This window comes from Haliotis rufescens, unplaced genomic scaffold, assembly GCF_023055435.1.
Source record: "Haliotis rufescens isolate VD_foot unplaced genomic scaffold, xgHalRufe1.0.p SCAF_2, whole genome shotgun sequence".
Classification (NCBI taxonomy): domain Eukaryota; kingdom Metazoa; phylum Mollusca; class Gastropoda; order Lepetellida; family Haliotidae; genus Haliotis; species Haliotis rufescens.
The window spans coordinates 61,993,842-62,008,746 of record NW_025963890.1 but is presented as its reverse complement, the minus strand read 5'-3'; the positions used below and the strand labels follow the sequence as shown (position 1 = coordinate 62,008,746).

General features: G+C 41.3%; 1 protein-coding gene across 25 annotated transcripts in view; it reads right to left on the bottom strand.

The window, feature by feature from the left end:
* The window catches only part of LOC124142441 (tyrosine-protein phosphatase Lar-like), a 483,544-nt gene that overhangs the window by 98,735 nt on the left and 369,904 nt on the right, over positions 1-14,905 (bottom strand). For 23 of the 25 annotated variants that reach the window (XM_046510959.2, XM_046510976.2, XM_046510967.2 and 20 more), the window contains one exon: positions 6,121-6,144. The exons of the other annotated variants lie outside the window; for them this stretch is intronic. In XM_046510959.2, coding sequence (XP_046366915.1) covers positions 6,121-6,144 — 24 coding nt within the window. The remainder of the gene's footprint in view (positions 1-6,120; positions 6,145-14,905) is intronic. 25 annotated transcript variants of the gene reach the window in all.

Genomic DNA, 14,905 nt, shown 5'->3' with positions numbered 1-14,905 from the left:
CGCACCAGAATGTCAAATTCCCAAAGTTCGGCTTGCCCTTGTTACCGTTGTATTGATATTTGAAGCAGCTTAGCAGTATTGACCCAGATCTCATCAACCATCCTATATCAATGTAAATATTGACAAGTTTGCCAGACATTATTGGAATCTGAAACAACATCAATACCACTACTGGTCAATTTTAAAAAAAATCCAGTTCTAATTTGAACCTGTGATGAATTCTGTCAGAAACCCATCATATCCACCAGTCAGGTGGTAATTATTGCAATACTATCACAGCAGGACAGCAACAATGTAGCAACATTTCTCAGCCCTGTTTATTATTCCACCTGCTGCATATTCCTATGGTTATCCTGCCTGTACTGTAGAGAGCAATGTTCAAGTATCCAACAGTACACGTTGGATAACATGCTGGCTACACGCGTATCAACCTGTCTGGAATTTCCATCAAGCCAACCAAATATTTTGCATAATTTGTTGTGATGTCTGCTACATTCATCAATTGATAACAAATAATCTGAAATATTTCTGACAGGATATTACAAACTGACTGAGCAGAAAAGTAGGAACATGAGTTGAGAAGCAAGGACACTGGTTGAGGAACAAGGATGAGTTGAGAAACAAGGACATGAGCTGAGAAACAAGCACATGAGTTCAGAAACAAGGACATGACCTGAGAAACAAGGACATGAGTTGAGAAACAAGGACATGAGTTGAGAAACAAGGACAAGAGCTGAGAAACAAGGACATGAGCTGAGAAACAAGGACATGAGTTGGGAAATAAGCACATGATTTGAGGAACAAGGACATGAGTTGAGAAACAAGGGCATGAGTTGAGGAGCAAGGACGTGAGTTCAGAAACAAGCACATGATTTGAGGAACAAGGACATGAGTTGAGAAACAAGGGCATGAGTTGAGGAGCAAGGACGTGAGTTCATGAGAAACAAGGGCATGAGTTGAGGAGCAAGGACGTGAATTCAGAAACAAGCACATGAGTTCAGAAACAAGCAGAAGAGTTGAGGAGCAAGGACATGAGTTCAGAAACAAGCACATGATTTGAGAAACAAGGGCATGAGTTGAGGAGCAAGGACGTGAGTTCAGAAACAAGCACATGAGTAGAGAAGAAAGGACACAAGTTGAGGAGCAAGGGTACGACCTGAGAAGCAAGGACTAGGAAACTTTTTACATGTGTTCAACATAATTCCTTAAATAAGCATGGAGTCCTTGTCCCAAAACTACTTTTCAGAGTTAAACATTAACGGGTCCCTCGATTCAACTATCACAGCAGCCAATTTCAAATACCCAAGACCCGCCTAATTTCAAACCCTGCTAACATAAACAAACATCCACATGTAGTCCCTCATGTCCCACCGGTATTGGAACATAGTTTAAGGGAAACTTGCTTGAGTAGGTGGGAGGGTTGGTTTGGTGAGTGAATGAGTTTATGAGAAGGAAACCATTATTTTCTCTGCTGTGGTGATGTGTGGAGCCTACCAGCAAGGCTGGAGTGTGGGTGGCGTCCCTGTCTGGAGGAAGGATGTACCGATGTGGAGATGTGCTCAACTGACAATCACATACATACAATCAGATAGGAAGACAGGTGCCCCTTGTCGGAAGACTCACAGTTCATCCAGTCCCAACAGGGCCATGAAAAAAAAAGCTTCACAACTCTAACACTTGTTTTAGGTCATTATTTTGCCATTATGCTTTACTGCGTTTTAACAAAACCATAGACCAGCTGACTGTTCCATGTGTGTCACAACTGCACAGAGATGAGGGAACATGGTGAGGGTGAGGGAAAGGGGTAGCGTGCCAAGGGAGCATGGTATGGTGATGGGAAGGGGACGAGGGGAAGGATGTGGTGCCAAAGAAGCATGGTATGGTAAAGGGTAGGGGGTGAAAGGGTATGGGATGAGAGGGTAGTGGGCAAGAGGGTTGGGGTGAGAGGGTAGGGGGTGAGAGGATAGGGGATGAGAGGGTTGGGGTGAGAGGGTAGGGGTGAGAGGGTTATGGGGTGAGAGGAGGGGATGAGAGGGTAGGGGGTGAGAGGATAGGGGTGAGAGGGTTATGGGGTGAGAGGAGGGGATGAGAGGGTAGGGGGTGAAAGGAGGGGATGAGAGGGTAGGGGGTGAGAGGATAGGGGTGAGAGGGTTATGGGGTGAGAGGAGGGGATGAGAGGGTAGGGATGAGAGGATAGGGATGAGAGCGTTGGGGTGAGAGGGTAGGGGATGAGAGGGTAGGGGATGAGAGGGTAGGGGATGAGAGGGTAGGGGATGAGAGGGTAGGGGTCTGAGAGGGTAGGGGGTGAAAGGAGGGGATGAGAGGGTAGGGGTGAGAGGGTAGGGGATGAGAGGGTAGGGGCGAGAGGGTAGGGGGTCAGAGGGTAGGGGTGAGAGGAAGGAGGTGAGGGGAATGGGATGAGGGCAAGGAGGTGGGGAGACGAGAGACAATGATGAGAAGAGTTGTGTTAGGGACATAAATTTTGTTTGGCCACTGCTTAAAAAAAATACACTTTTCTATAAAGAAAGGAGCCAGTCTATTTTTGACCCACAACACATTTGTTTTCATAGCATCCAGGGAAAAAATTTTTGTTGTGAAAATTATCGCTGGCATTTTTTGGAGCAAATCGTTTCTTAAAAAAGATCCTGCTCCATAATGACTTCAATAATGCTTCTATTAAACCTGTAATGGTTACGTCTTGACGTATTCATTACTCTACAAGAAAAGAAGGTAAAAGATTTTGAGAAATCATTTATGCATTTTGGGGCAAGACATGCTTCCCATTTTCATGAACAGCTGGTGTCATCACAAACTTTCAATGATCCATTCATAAAAAGTTAACTGCTATTTCGCCTTTTACGCCTAAGGGAATCTGTTTCATCTGTAATTGAGAATAGTTATACTCTCTTTTTTAGTCTGACATTCAAAAGAACCATTAGAATGGACGACAATTTTCTACCAACTTGTAGATGGTATACTCATCACGATTGTCATAAAATAACTGCCACACATGATCCAGCATTAACTTCAAATTAATCTACTTGAAACAAACATGGCTGCCATCCAATCAATCACCAGTTACAACAAAAAGAATCTCAACTCATTTTCTAATGCCCCAACTCCTGCAATTACTCACACATTTACTTTCCATAAACTGGGACGACAATGTGAATTTCAACTCCACGCCAAACCTTGTGAATCTATTCCTATCTTCCATGTGGGTTTACAAGGAGACACAAAGAACACAATCATCATTCATGCCTGGTTTGATGGGATTAATCTTGTTCACCTGATCCTGTCTCCTCCGTGAGGCTACATTTCACACGCTCCCTGGAGACATGGTGTGCAGTGGTGTGACTGAGCCAGGATGCATGGTGGAATTTCAGGTGTTATCTTTTTAAACACGTGAAATCATCCGAACGGCAAATGTTTAATCTGTGAAAAAGTAATAATGCACCATTCTCAGGTATGGATTCGTGGGATGTCTCCATTAACCCCTGCTTGTTGACTAATGAGTGAGTGAGTGAGTGAGTTCGGTTTTACGCCGCTTTTAGCAATATTCCAACAATATCACAGCGGGGGACACCAGAAATGGGCTTCACACATTGTACCCATGTCGGGAATCGAACCCGGGCCTTCGGCGTGACGAGCTAACGCTTTAACCATGAGGCTACCCGACCGCCCCTTGTTGACTAATGATCGATTGTTTGTTTGTTGGTTGGTTAACGCTGCACTCAGCAATATTCCAGATATATGACAGCAGTCTGTAAATAATCGAGTCTACACCAGACAATCTAGTGATTGACATCATGAGCATCGATCCACGAAATTGGGATACGATGACATGCAACAATATACCATCAATGTTGGCTTATCAATGACATGGCCGATGTCTAAAACCGAATGTACTGCTCGTAGAAATGGCAATGGAAAGCAGGTCAAATCTTCCATAAAAGCATAAAAGCATTACTGAAAAATATCCCAGATGCATTTAAATTGATGGAGCATCCAAATCCCAGTAGTGGCTGATGGCTGATGGGATAGCGTTGTATGTTCGGCTTTTAGTTGAATTACCACCCCGGATTCAGTACAGCGCCATGCAGGAAAAGTAGACCACACCAAACATTCAGGAACAAAGTTGAAAAAGTACACAGTCATCAAAGCATCAAATCAGTGTAAAATCAACTGACAGTTGAAAGTTTGCTGTTTGACACAACACAAACTTGAAAGGAAGGAATCTAAATAAATTATGGTTATTATACATTGATTAATAACATTCCCATCAAGTTAAGAAGAAAACATTTGAAGCAATGTATGAATACTGAAGAATATCTATTATGAGAAGGCAATGTAACTACATGAAGGTTGTCAACAAATTCTGTAAATGTGAGTGAACATGTTCTGTCGCATCAGCAGAATATGTTGCCTGAGTGCATTTGGTCTGATGCTGCTTTGAACAGTATCTCAGTAGTATCATGATCCTGGTATGCCTAAGGGAGGAAACTGCACAGGTAACTGGGGCACCTGAAACCACCTGGTCACCCTCCCAAGTAGTCCGTCTTACAGACCCTGATACAAATATATATCAAATACAGCCCATGTCTATAATGTTTGGCAAGTCTAGATTACTGCAGTATCTGAAAATGAAAAGAGTCACTGGGCTCCCTTTTAATATATTTTTATTAAGATAACTGAACAACTGTGTTTTCTGTACAATATGTTCATTTCAGAGACTAGATGTTAGTCTACCTCCCAAGGCAAGTTTCACAAAGCTATCTCAGAGCTCAGACATTGGTACTCTCATTCCTATCATTGACTTGTTTGAGTATTGATGCCATGGGCTAAACCTGACACACAATCCATCAGGCTGCTGCTGAAGTTGCTGCTGTGATTGTGATCATCCAATCCCCAAGTCTTGTGACAGTCCTGAGAGTCCTGGCTGTTTGACATTACTCAAACAATTCTGAGGTGTACATATTTATCTTTAAAGTGCAAGATGTCTGTATAATTAAGGCGAGTGTGTGAATGTTATATTTAATTCAGCAACATCCTAGCTGTCATGGTAGCACGTAAATATTTGTGTCAAACAGTGTCTGAATGCATGAGCACCTGTGAAGTCACAGTACCCAACCACCCAATTATGGCCAATCTTTACTTCAGCCCTGCGTCCACGTGCACAAAGCCATCACAGCGTTACGACTAACGTAAGTCTATGACAAAGTATGGGAGCTACAATTGTCGTAGTGCTAAGATTGCTTTGTGCACGTGGGCCCAGTTCTATTCTTGAATCCCCACAAGTCTCTAATTCAACAAACAAAACCAGAAAACTATCAAAAATATAATTTTCTTATAAATTCCCATTTGAAGGCAATGCCTCAAAATAATATTGTACAACATATATTTTCAGTTTGACAGATGAGTGTATGTTATAGGAGGAAGATGCAGGCGTTGCTGTATGGATGGAACTGTTGACAAATGAAAGCTGGCCAGTCACCGTATACGGCACACGAAACATGCTAAATAACATACACACGGTTGTTACACAAACTGCCCTCAACCATGCCAGTCCACTTCAGCAAAAGCAGGCAGGACAGCCAATAAACAGGATTAATTGATGAGTCAGCTAATTTTGATAAACATTTGAATATTTCATGAACAGACTAATCATTTCCTAAAAGGAGAAATCAATGCTTGAAATTTGAATAACACTTTCCATGTCTTGATACATAATTGGCACAGGTACAAAAAAAATATTAAAAAAATATTACTTTAAACTTTAAACAGTCTAATGCATTCCTGTCATATGATACAAACACAAACACAGATTTTAGTACTTTATAATGGCAGAATAAAAAATTTAATTGAAAATATTTCCTTTCAGTAAACCCGGTTCAGCAATGCAAGTCTTACCCCACTTAGCAATCAATGTTAAACATAACACGGGCAATGATCACACAACTAACTACACATTACTGAACTAAGAACAGCATTGTTTGTTTAAAAACACTCGCCTGTGAGTCACAACATAATTTGATTATATTGTATTACAACTGTTTGAATTCTGATTAAATTTGTTAATATGGGAGTATGCAGGGTCAACGTGCTGGGAGAAGAACTTACTTTCACTGAGCACGACCAAACCGCCTGAAATAATAGTGAATGCTGTAAATCGATTCTTATGGTTCGCAAATTCCATTCCCAGGATACAACATTGTGTGCGTTATGGAACAAACTACTTTCCTAATGACACGGTGGACTTGGCCACCACGATGACACAGCAGCGAGATAAACACAATAAGCTGGTTGTATACGTTCAATCTAATTAGATGGAAACATTAAATATTAAACAATCGTTCTGTGAGTGCCAGAATATATTACACAAATCTGAGAATCTCCAGCCACATATCACTGTCTGGCCTCGTTTTTTAATGAGGTGAGGTGACATGGGGTTTAATGTCGCGTCCAAAATTATTGCACTTATATAGTGACGTGCATGCACGTGTGTGTGTGTGGCTGCTTGTACTAGTCCGGGACCCGTGAAGATTCCAAGGTACAATAGGTCTTCAGCAACCCATGCTTGCTGTAAAAGGTAACTATGCTTGTCGTAAAAGGCGACTAACGGGATTGGGTGGTCAGGCTCACTGACTTGCGTGGATTGATGCTCATGATATTAATCACTGGATTGTTTGGTTCAGACTCGATTATTTACAGACCGCCGTCATATAGCTGTAATATTGCTGAGTGCGGCGTTAAACAACAAACCAACCAAATTGTACTAGTCCGGACTGATGCCGATGTATAATGCTAGCCCACTGAGATACCATGCAGCAGTTTAACATGAATACCCCACTCAGACACAGTATACCGACGCCGAGCTGACCAGTCCTTGTTTTAGCCCCTTAATTCCGAGCGCCAGACAGGGTAACAACAAGTACCATTTTTTAACGTCTTTTGGTATGACGTGACCGGGGATTGAACCCCGAGCCTTCCTCTCTCCGGGCAGACGGTCTACCACTAGACCACGGAGGTGGTCTGTTTTTTAAGGACATATGTAATATTTAAGTTGGTTAAACAAAGATATCTCATTTGAACTTGTCGACCAGTCAATATATTTTGTCATTAGTTCAATTTCTCGGACATTTTTAGCAGAACTAACATATTCCTAACACGGAAGGTGATGACATTAAGGGTTTCTACTTTTGAATTACTGAATCAGTTTGGGAAATAAACTTCAAGCAGGTGCCTTCTCACATTTATTTAATGTAAGCAAGCAATAAGCAAAGATACAGCCCAATATACTGAAAGAAACAAATAAGGGAACAGTAAAAAAAGAAGAAGCAAGGATGTATTTGGAATGATATTTCAAAAATAGCTGGAAAAGAACCAGAGTGTCTGTCAAGTAGTGAAAATTACAACTGTTAAATATTCCCCGAGTTCCCATATTTTTGTCCAAGAGTATATTCAATATTTTACCTCCTGTGACCCAGCCAACACAGTGACATATGACTGTTCATCAGATACAAACATCTTGGCAGGTCATGGCAAAGAGGAAATATCTCAACATAAATCCTTCAAAGATAACTGCTCTTGATATAGCCTATAATGGTGCCATGTAAATCAACTCGATACAGTAAGTTATTAAAATAAAATGCCATGTATAACATGAAATATTTCATAAAACTTGGTGGCATAAGATTTTATCAGTATGTTGTGTAGTACTCAAACCAAAGCAATATTTATATTACATCAAATCGGCACATTTTCAATTTCTTTCTTTGTTGGTTGGTTAACACAGCATTCAGCAATATTCCAGCTATATGATGGTTGTCTGTAAATAATTGAGTCTGGACCAGACAATCCAGTGATTGACATCATTAGCATTGATCAACACAATTGGGTTACAATGACATGCATCAACCAAGTCAACGATCCTGACCACCCGATCCCGTCAGTTGCCTTTTACCACAAGCATAGTTGCCACTCATGGCAAGCATAGATTGCTGAAGACCTATTCTCTACCCGGATCTTCATGGCTCGTTTTAATTTATATAAACATTTCCTTTTTATCCTGGGGCAAGACAGAGCTCATATTGTTTCATGTGATGTGCAATGACCACCAGCCACGAGAAGGTGAGTGAATTGGGTTCAGAGTGAGTGAGTGAGTTGGGTTTAACGCCGCTTTTAACAATATTCCAGTTATATCGCGGCGTGTCAGCTTAATGTGGGAGGAAAGCCCGAAGTGATGCAGGTTTCAGACGTTTACCACTTCGGTGAAACCCACGAGCACAGGTATGGTGCTGACAAACCTAGAAACATAATCGGGGCGAACCGGAATTGGGTTCAGAGCCACTTTGAACAGTGCTTCAGATATATCATTCAGTGCCAGCTTCATGCAGGAGGAAAAGCCTTCAGTGGAACTGGTCTAAGTCATTTACAACTTTCATAAACCAAGAACAATCATCAAAGTGAATCTGCATTTGATCCCATCAGATCCTGGTAGGACTAAGGGATGCAACTCCGCACAGTGAAATGAGGCACCTTAGACTGGTCAACCAGTGTCCCCTTCATCTGTCAAGAAATGAAGCTCAGAGAATGCCCCCTCTACCTGTCAAGAAGTAGAGAACAGAGAAATCTCCTTACGTCTCCAATAATACCACCAGACTGTTGCAAACTCCCAGTCAGAGAACAGCTGCTGCCATGATCCCAAGAAACCAAAAACAAAATATCGAAAAAGTAAGCTTGCGAAATCCTTCCAATCCCAAAAAATATAAAGAAGAAAAACAGGTAAATTCATAGAATTCTCAAACACCCAAGGAGAAAATCATAGCCCAAAGATCTTGATATTCAAGATACATACTTACTCATATTCAAAGCTAAAGGTGAAACTGCATCATAAAAACACATATTTCATAATATGCCTGTCTGTCATTAAATGTTTTCACATGTTGAACATTAAGAAACAGCCTTCTGAACCTTTTCACCCCTGAATATTTTTTCTCTCTAAAAATCTGGGTAATTTAATTAAAATATGGTTGATACACTTTGGAGCTCTCAGCACTTAAGTTTCCACCCTAAAGAGACCAGATAGGGGTTGAACCAGGAGGGGGACATGGGGAGGGGGAACAGGAAGAGGGGGGATATGGGGAGGGGGAACAGGAGGAGGGGGGGACATGGGGAGGGGGAACAGGGCAAGGGGAGGGACCCATGAAGAGAACCATGGGGAATGTGCCCAACCTGGGGAAGATGTGTATGGCTCAAATAAGTCTAAGGCTACAAGCTAAGAGATAATGAGACACTTCCAAAATCCTTTTATCTCCCTGCGAACATGGAGAGACCTGTATCTAAGGAACATAACACTGTTCCCTACCTCAGGGTGTCTGGCATGGGCACATGGACTGTTTTAGTTGGGGCAATAAGATGTGGTTCAAGCCATCTGACTTTAATGATCGACAACTTCCTCCAAGTAACATTGTCTAAGAACACATCCATTGAAACATATTGCTTGATGATTCTGTTTTTACAATTATTGAAATTAAAAATTCAGTACATCATTATTTTTGCCAAGACAAAATACGAAATCTTTTAGGCAACCATAATGATTTAACTACAGTAAACTACATTCATAACTAACACGCTTCGAACAAACTGACGGATATATAACAAACATATTTTTGGGTCCCCGGCCATTTGCTGTATATATGCATATAATGAACTACGGTTATATCAAACTAATATCAGGGGTCCCTTTGAGTATGTTATAACCGTAGTTTATTGTGGTATATTTTAAAGAAAAAAATACGAATTTATGGATAAAAACTCCTGGTATAACGCATTTAGTAATGTTTTGGTATAGATTCTTACACAGTTATCAAACTGGAATAGGTATACCTTTAATATTGTTCACTACTTTTGATATTGAAATATGTTAAACAGACATACAAATATTGTGCACATCTATAAGCCAAACAGAAAACTAAGTTAATGTCTGCTGAAATATCTTGCTATGACAGCAGAGAAGCTCAATAAAAGTCACAGTTTTAATAGTTTCGGTTCTGAATACATATAATACCAACAAGAAGCCTGATAGCTTATAACATGGAGTCATGACATCCATTTGTAATGCAAACTGGAACCATTTTGTTTCCCAAAAAATCACAACATGCCTTCATAGTGTGCAACTCGAGATTCCTAAAAACTTCAAATTTATCAAGATTGCTGCATCAACGAACACCTATATTGGCACTGAATCAAGCAAGTCTCTGTCAAAGTCGGAAAATTAATCTTAAGCAATGAGCTTGTCTTATCTTTAGCTTCAACCCCTCTGAGGTACATCTACGTCAGAGGAGGAACCAGAGACACCCCAGTCATGGAGATAGCTGTTATCTACTACCTGGGTACGAGCACCGTATCATCCTCCCACAGGGGGATCACAGTCTGCCACAGGCACACCGAGGGGAGAGAGGGCACCTGTTGGGAGGATGTAGGGTGGGGCAAGTTCTTTTAGGGGAGTCTAACAGAAACATAGATATATGCCTTAATGTTTTAATTACAGTAACTCATACAGAAGGTTTAATGTTTTGTTTGTTGTTTAACAATGAAGTCATCAGTTTTTCAGCTGTATGACAGCAGCCTGAAAATAATCAAGACAATCCAGTGATTCATCTTGTGAGCAAAGATCCATGCCTATGGGGTTGGAGTGAGTGAGTGAGTTGGGTTTAACGCCACTTTTAACAGTACTCCAGTTATATCCCGGCATGTCAGCTTAATGTGGGAGGAAAGCCCGAAGTGATGCAGGTCCCAGACGTTTACCACTTTGGTGAAACCCACGAGCACGGCTATGGTGCTGACAAACCTAGAAACATAATAGGGGCGGACCTGGATTCGAACCCACAATCATAGGTTTCTGGCGTGCCCAAGGGACGCAACTCTGCATAGCGAATCGCGGCGCCTTAGACGACTGGGCCACCCGTGCCCCCATAAGGCCAAAGAAAAGACACAGACACCTCTATATAACAGTTTCGATGGGATTATTTGCTTCAGGGAAAACCATATTTACCCAAGAATAATAGTTTCTAAGCTGTTTAATATGGACCAGTCAGTAACTGGTTCATTTTGGGTCGCCAATTTAGAAAATCTGACATTACCTGGAAATGCTTCTCATATATCTTAATTGTTTTTATTTCACTTCTTGAAAATACATCATGCTTACTAACATCATCTTATTCTATTTATATGTCGGTCTATTAATACATGTATGCAGATGTTAAATGTGACAAAGGCACAGGTCTTCACTATAAGGCACAGGTCTTCACTATAAGGCACAGGTCTTCACTATAAGGCTGAGGGTGGGGCAAGCTGTTTGAGGTGGAAAGAGGCCAGAGGCACAGATACCTCCCAAAAGATAAGTTATTTCTTCTATCTACACAGCCATGATGTAATCCTAGATACAGATATGAGGCAAGGCTAGAATGGGGCACCTGCCTCGTAGGGGGGTAGGGTGGGGTGAGAGCGAGGGCTTGAAATGCAGACAACGTAGATAATACTTATCTACAATTTCTACCTGCAAACAGCAACTATTTTTTCTGGGCCGCGGGAGAGACACACAGCGAAATAGCTTAAGAAACACTTGTTAGAAAGAAGCTACATGGTTGTTGATGGAAAAGCAGGGATGTATATGTATTTAACCATGACGAACAATGTTGTGCCTAGGGTGAGTGAGTGTTGCTCGTCTTACAATGCGGTCAGCAATCTTACAGCTGTATCTCTTGTTGAATAATTGAGTCTGGACCAGACAAAACAATGTTTGATATTTATCAAAACTATCCTCCCCATTGGGGTACAATGGCACACAATCTGTTAAGTACGACATAGGAACAAGCAAATACTTACTGAACACTCATGATTTTTATGGGGACCTGAACCAGGGAATGAGAGTTCGTAATTTGTAAAAGAATTCAGCTATATTACCATGATATGTATCCTGTTTCTTAGCAATATTTCAGCAATATCACAAGAGGGAAGGGGGTTGGAGAGGTCATCAAGAATACTCTCCACACATTCTACCCATGTCGGCGAGAAAAGTTAAATGAGTACTATTTACTCTTCAGTCAGTTATTGAATATAAGGATGCCCAGAATATAGCACATCATCCCTGGGCCCAGGGCTTGATTTATAGTACAAACTATAAGGGGCACCTGCCACCGGCTCTGATGAGATTCAGTTGGAGTGGGGGTGAGGTAGACGGAAGCTTGGTCTCAGAAAATATACAATATTGAACTACATTTAGATTAAAAAGGAGCTCCAGTCAGATGGGACACTCAGAACCTGTGGAGTGAGTGAGTGAGCTGGGTTTAACGCCGCTTTTAACAGTATTCCAGTTATATCACGGCGTGTCAGCTTCATATGGGAGGAAAGCCCAAAGTGATGCAGGTCCCAGACTTTTACCACTTTGGTGAAACCCACGAGCACGGGTATGGTGCTGACAAACCTAGAAACATAATCGGGGCGCATCGGGATTCAAACCCACAATCATAGGTTTGTGGTGTGCCCAAGGGACACAACTCTGCACAGCGAATCGCGGCGCCTTAGACGACTGGGCCACCTGTGCCCCTTCAGAACCTGTGGAAAATCTAGACCTGCCTCATCTAGGGCTATAGCATACCGTATATGACCGCGTATAAGCCGAATTTTGAGGACCAGAAAAAAGATTCTGTAGAAAGGGGTCGGCTTATCCACGGGATACACTTTCATGATAGTATTTTTCAGATCGTGATCGGTCAAAAACATCGCCTGAATGACGGTCCGTTAGATAACAACTTCCCGAAAGTTTGGAAGCTGCCACGACTAGAGACATTATTGTTATAAATTATCAATAAAGTTATTATTATACACCAATGTTGTCATTATTAAAAAAAAAGTTATGCATGTTACTACTTCCGATAATAAGTTTTCAATTGAATGTTCAAAGTTTATCATTCTTCGTAAACTCCGCGATCTTTACATGTAACAATATATGTAATTCACAGCTATAATATATAATCCCCAAATGAAATCGCCAATAGCTATTACGTACGTTTTGCAAAGTTCATAAATTGATAGTGAACAAGTGTCTACCTTTATTGAAAGAGGCAAATAAACAACTGTATCTGCGAGTTATTCCGTTCGCCATTTGCAAAAACATGTGATCAGCTGTTTCCTGTGACGTCACAAACGGTGACCACTGTGATTGCTTCCTGTTGTTTAAAGCAACACGGTACACAAGGAAATGAGCATTGATAATAACGGGCCGATTGGTATTGTCATGTTGTTTACACAAACATTTTCAAGTTGTGGGTGCTTAGCGATCGTGTTGGGAGTAGGGGCTTAATTCCTTTGTTTTCGAGAGATTAGTTTATTAAACTGGAGAAGCCTGTGAGTAAGTGATGGTCATTCAATGTGTTCATAGTATGATAGTTTATTTAATTCAATTGGATTAACATACAATAGTGGTGTAAGGGGGTTATAAAAGTTGGTATATTTTTACTGACTGACATTCTCATCATGAGTTTGAAACGAAAACGCCACGCTTACGATGCTGAATTCAAACTGCGCGTCTTCGCACTAGCCGATATATTTTCTCACGGGATCATAATTCTATATGCACCGATTCACAAAATGGCGCTTCGTTGTTGATGGCAACATATAACGATCATTATGAGATTAAAAAAACCCACGAGAAACAGCTTCCCACATTATGAAAGTGGATGACTGGTTTGTTAAATCTTTATTAGAAATAATAATGACTTTTTCAATATAATTACAACGTTTTTCATCTTATATTTTTGAATATCTGCGAGTACCGGCACATGTCTTGCAGTCCGACTTCGCAGTGTTTTTTGCCTTTTAATTCCTGGTTCGGCTTATCTGCGGGTCATACCATTTTCTTTCGTATTTCAATGGTCAAATTAACACCTCGGCTTATCTACGGGGTCGGCTTATCCGCGGTCATATACGGTAACAGTAAAGGGCTGGGCAGAAGGGAAAACATTATGGTTCAGGGGCTGTGAGACTAGGGGTTAAACTGAGCTAAATTGAGTTTAGGATTAACTGGTGAAATTCAGAAAACTACAATGTCAAGACAATTTGGAAGGCAGCGGAGATGAATTAAACCAATCACCTGAAATGAAAAAGTAACCATGGGCTAAGATGTTTTTGGGTAACATGGTCTGTATCACTTCTTGTATCATTAGAAAAAAAAACTTCCTCCAGGAAAAACATTACACTGGCATCTGCCATGGGGTGATAGAGAGGGGTATATACCAGGAAAGCCATATAAAAACAGGCAAAGAGAATCACTGGTGTGGATGTAGTGTCAGTTTTCCCCCCGGAAAGTAGGTGTGAGATAGCTCTGATAGAACAGCATGAATCAATAGACACACCTGCTTCATCAGGGCGGTGGACTCATCATGAGGGGGAACCTTGTTGGGGGTGGGGAGAGGGATACTGTGGTGATGTGAGGGGGAGGGAAATAAGGTGGTTGAGTCAAGGGGTGAGGCAGCAAGGAGTGGGTGTTGGGGTACTTCATCAGGCGGGGTGAGGCATGTGCCGGAAGGAAGTGTGATGTCAAGCAAGGAAAAGACAGTTCAGGCATTGAGACGGAATCACAACATGTAAGGTCAAGCTGAATCCAAGAGTAGAGTTTTCTAAAAAAATAAATAAATGTCCTTGGACATATAAAAAAGATTATATCATAAAAATAAATAAAAAGCCTCTTTCTGCCAATAACAATTTGGGGAGAAAGATTTTTATCATAAATACTGAAAGTGCTGGACTTGTACGGAGGGCACCTGCAAGATTGAACTGAGGGCACCTGATTGGCTGAACTAATGGCACTTCGTTACTGAACTGCTAGAGCTGAGCTGAACTG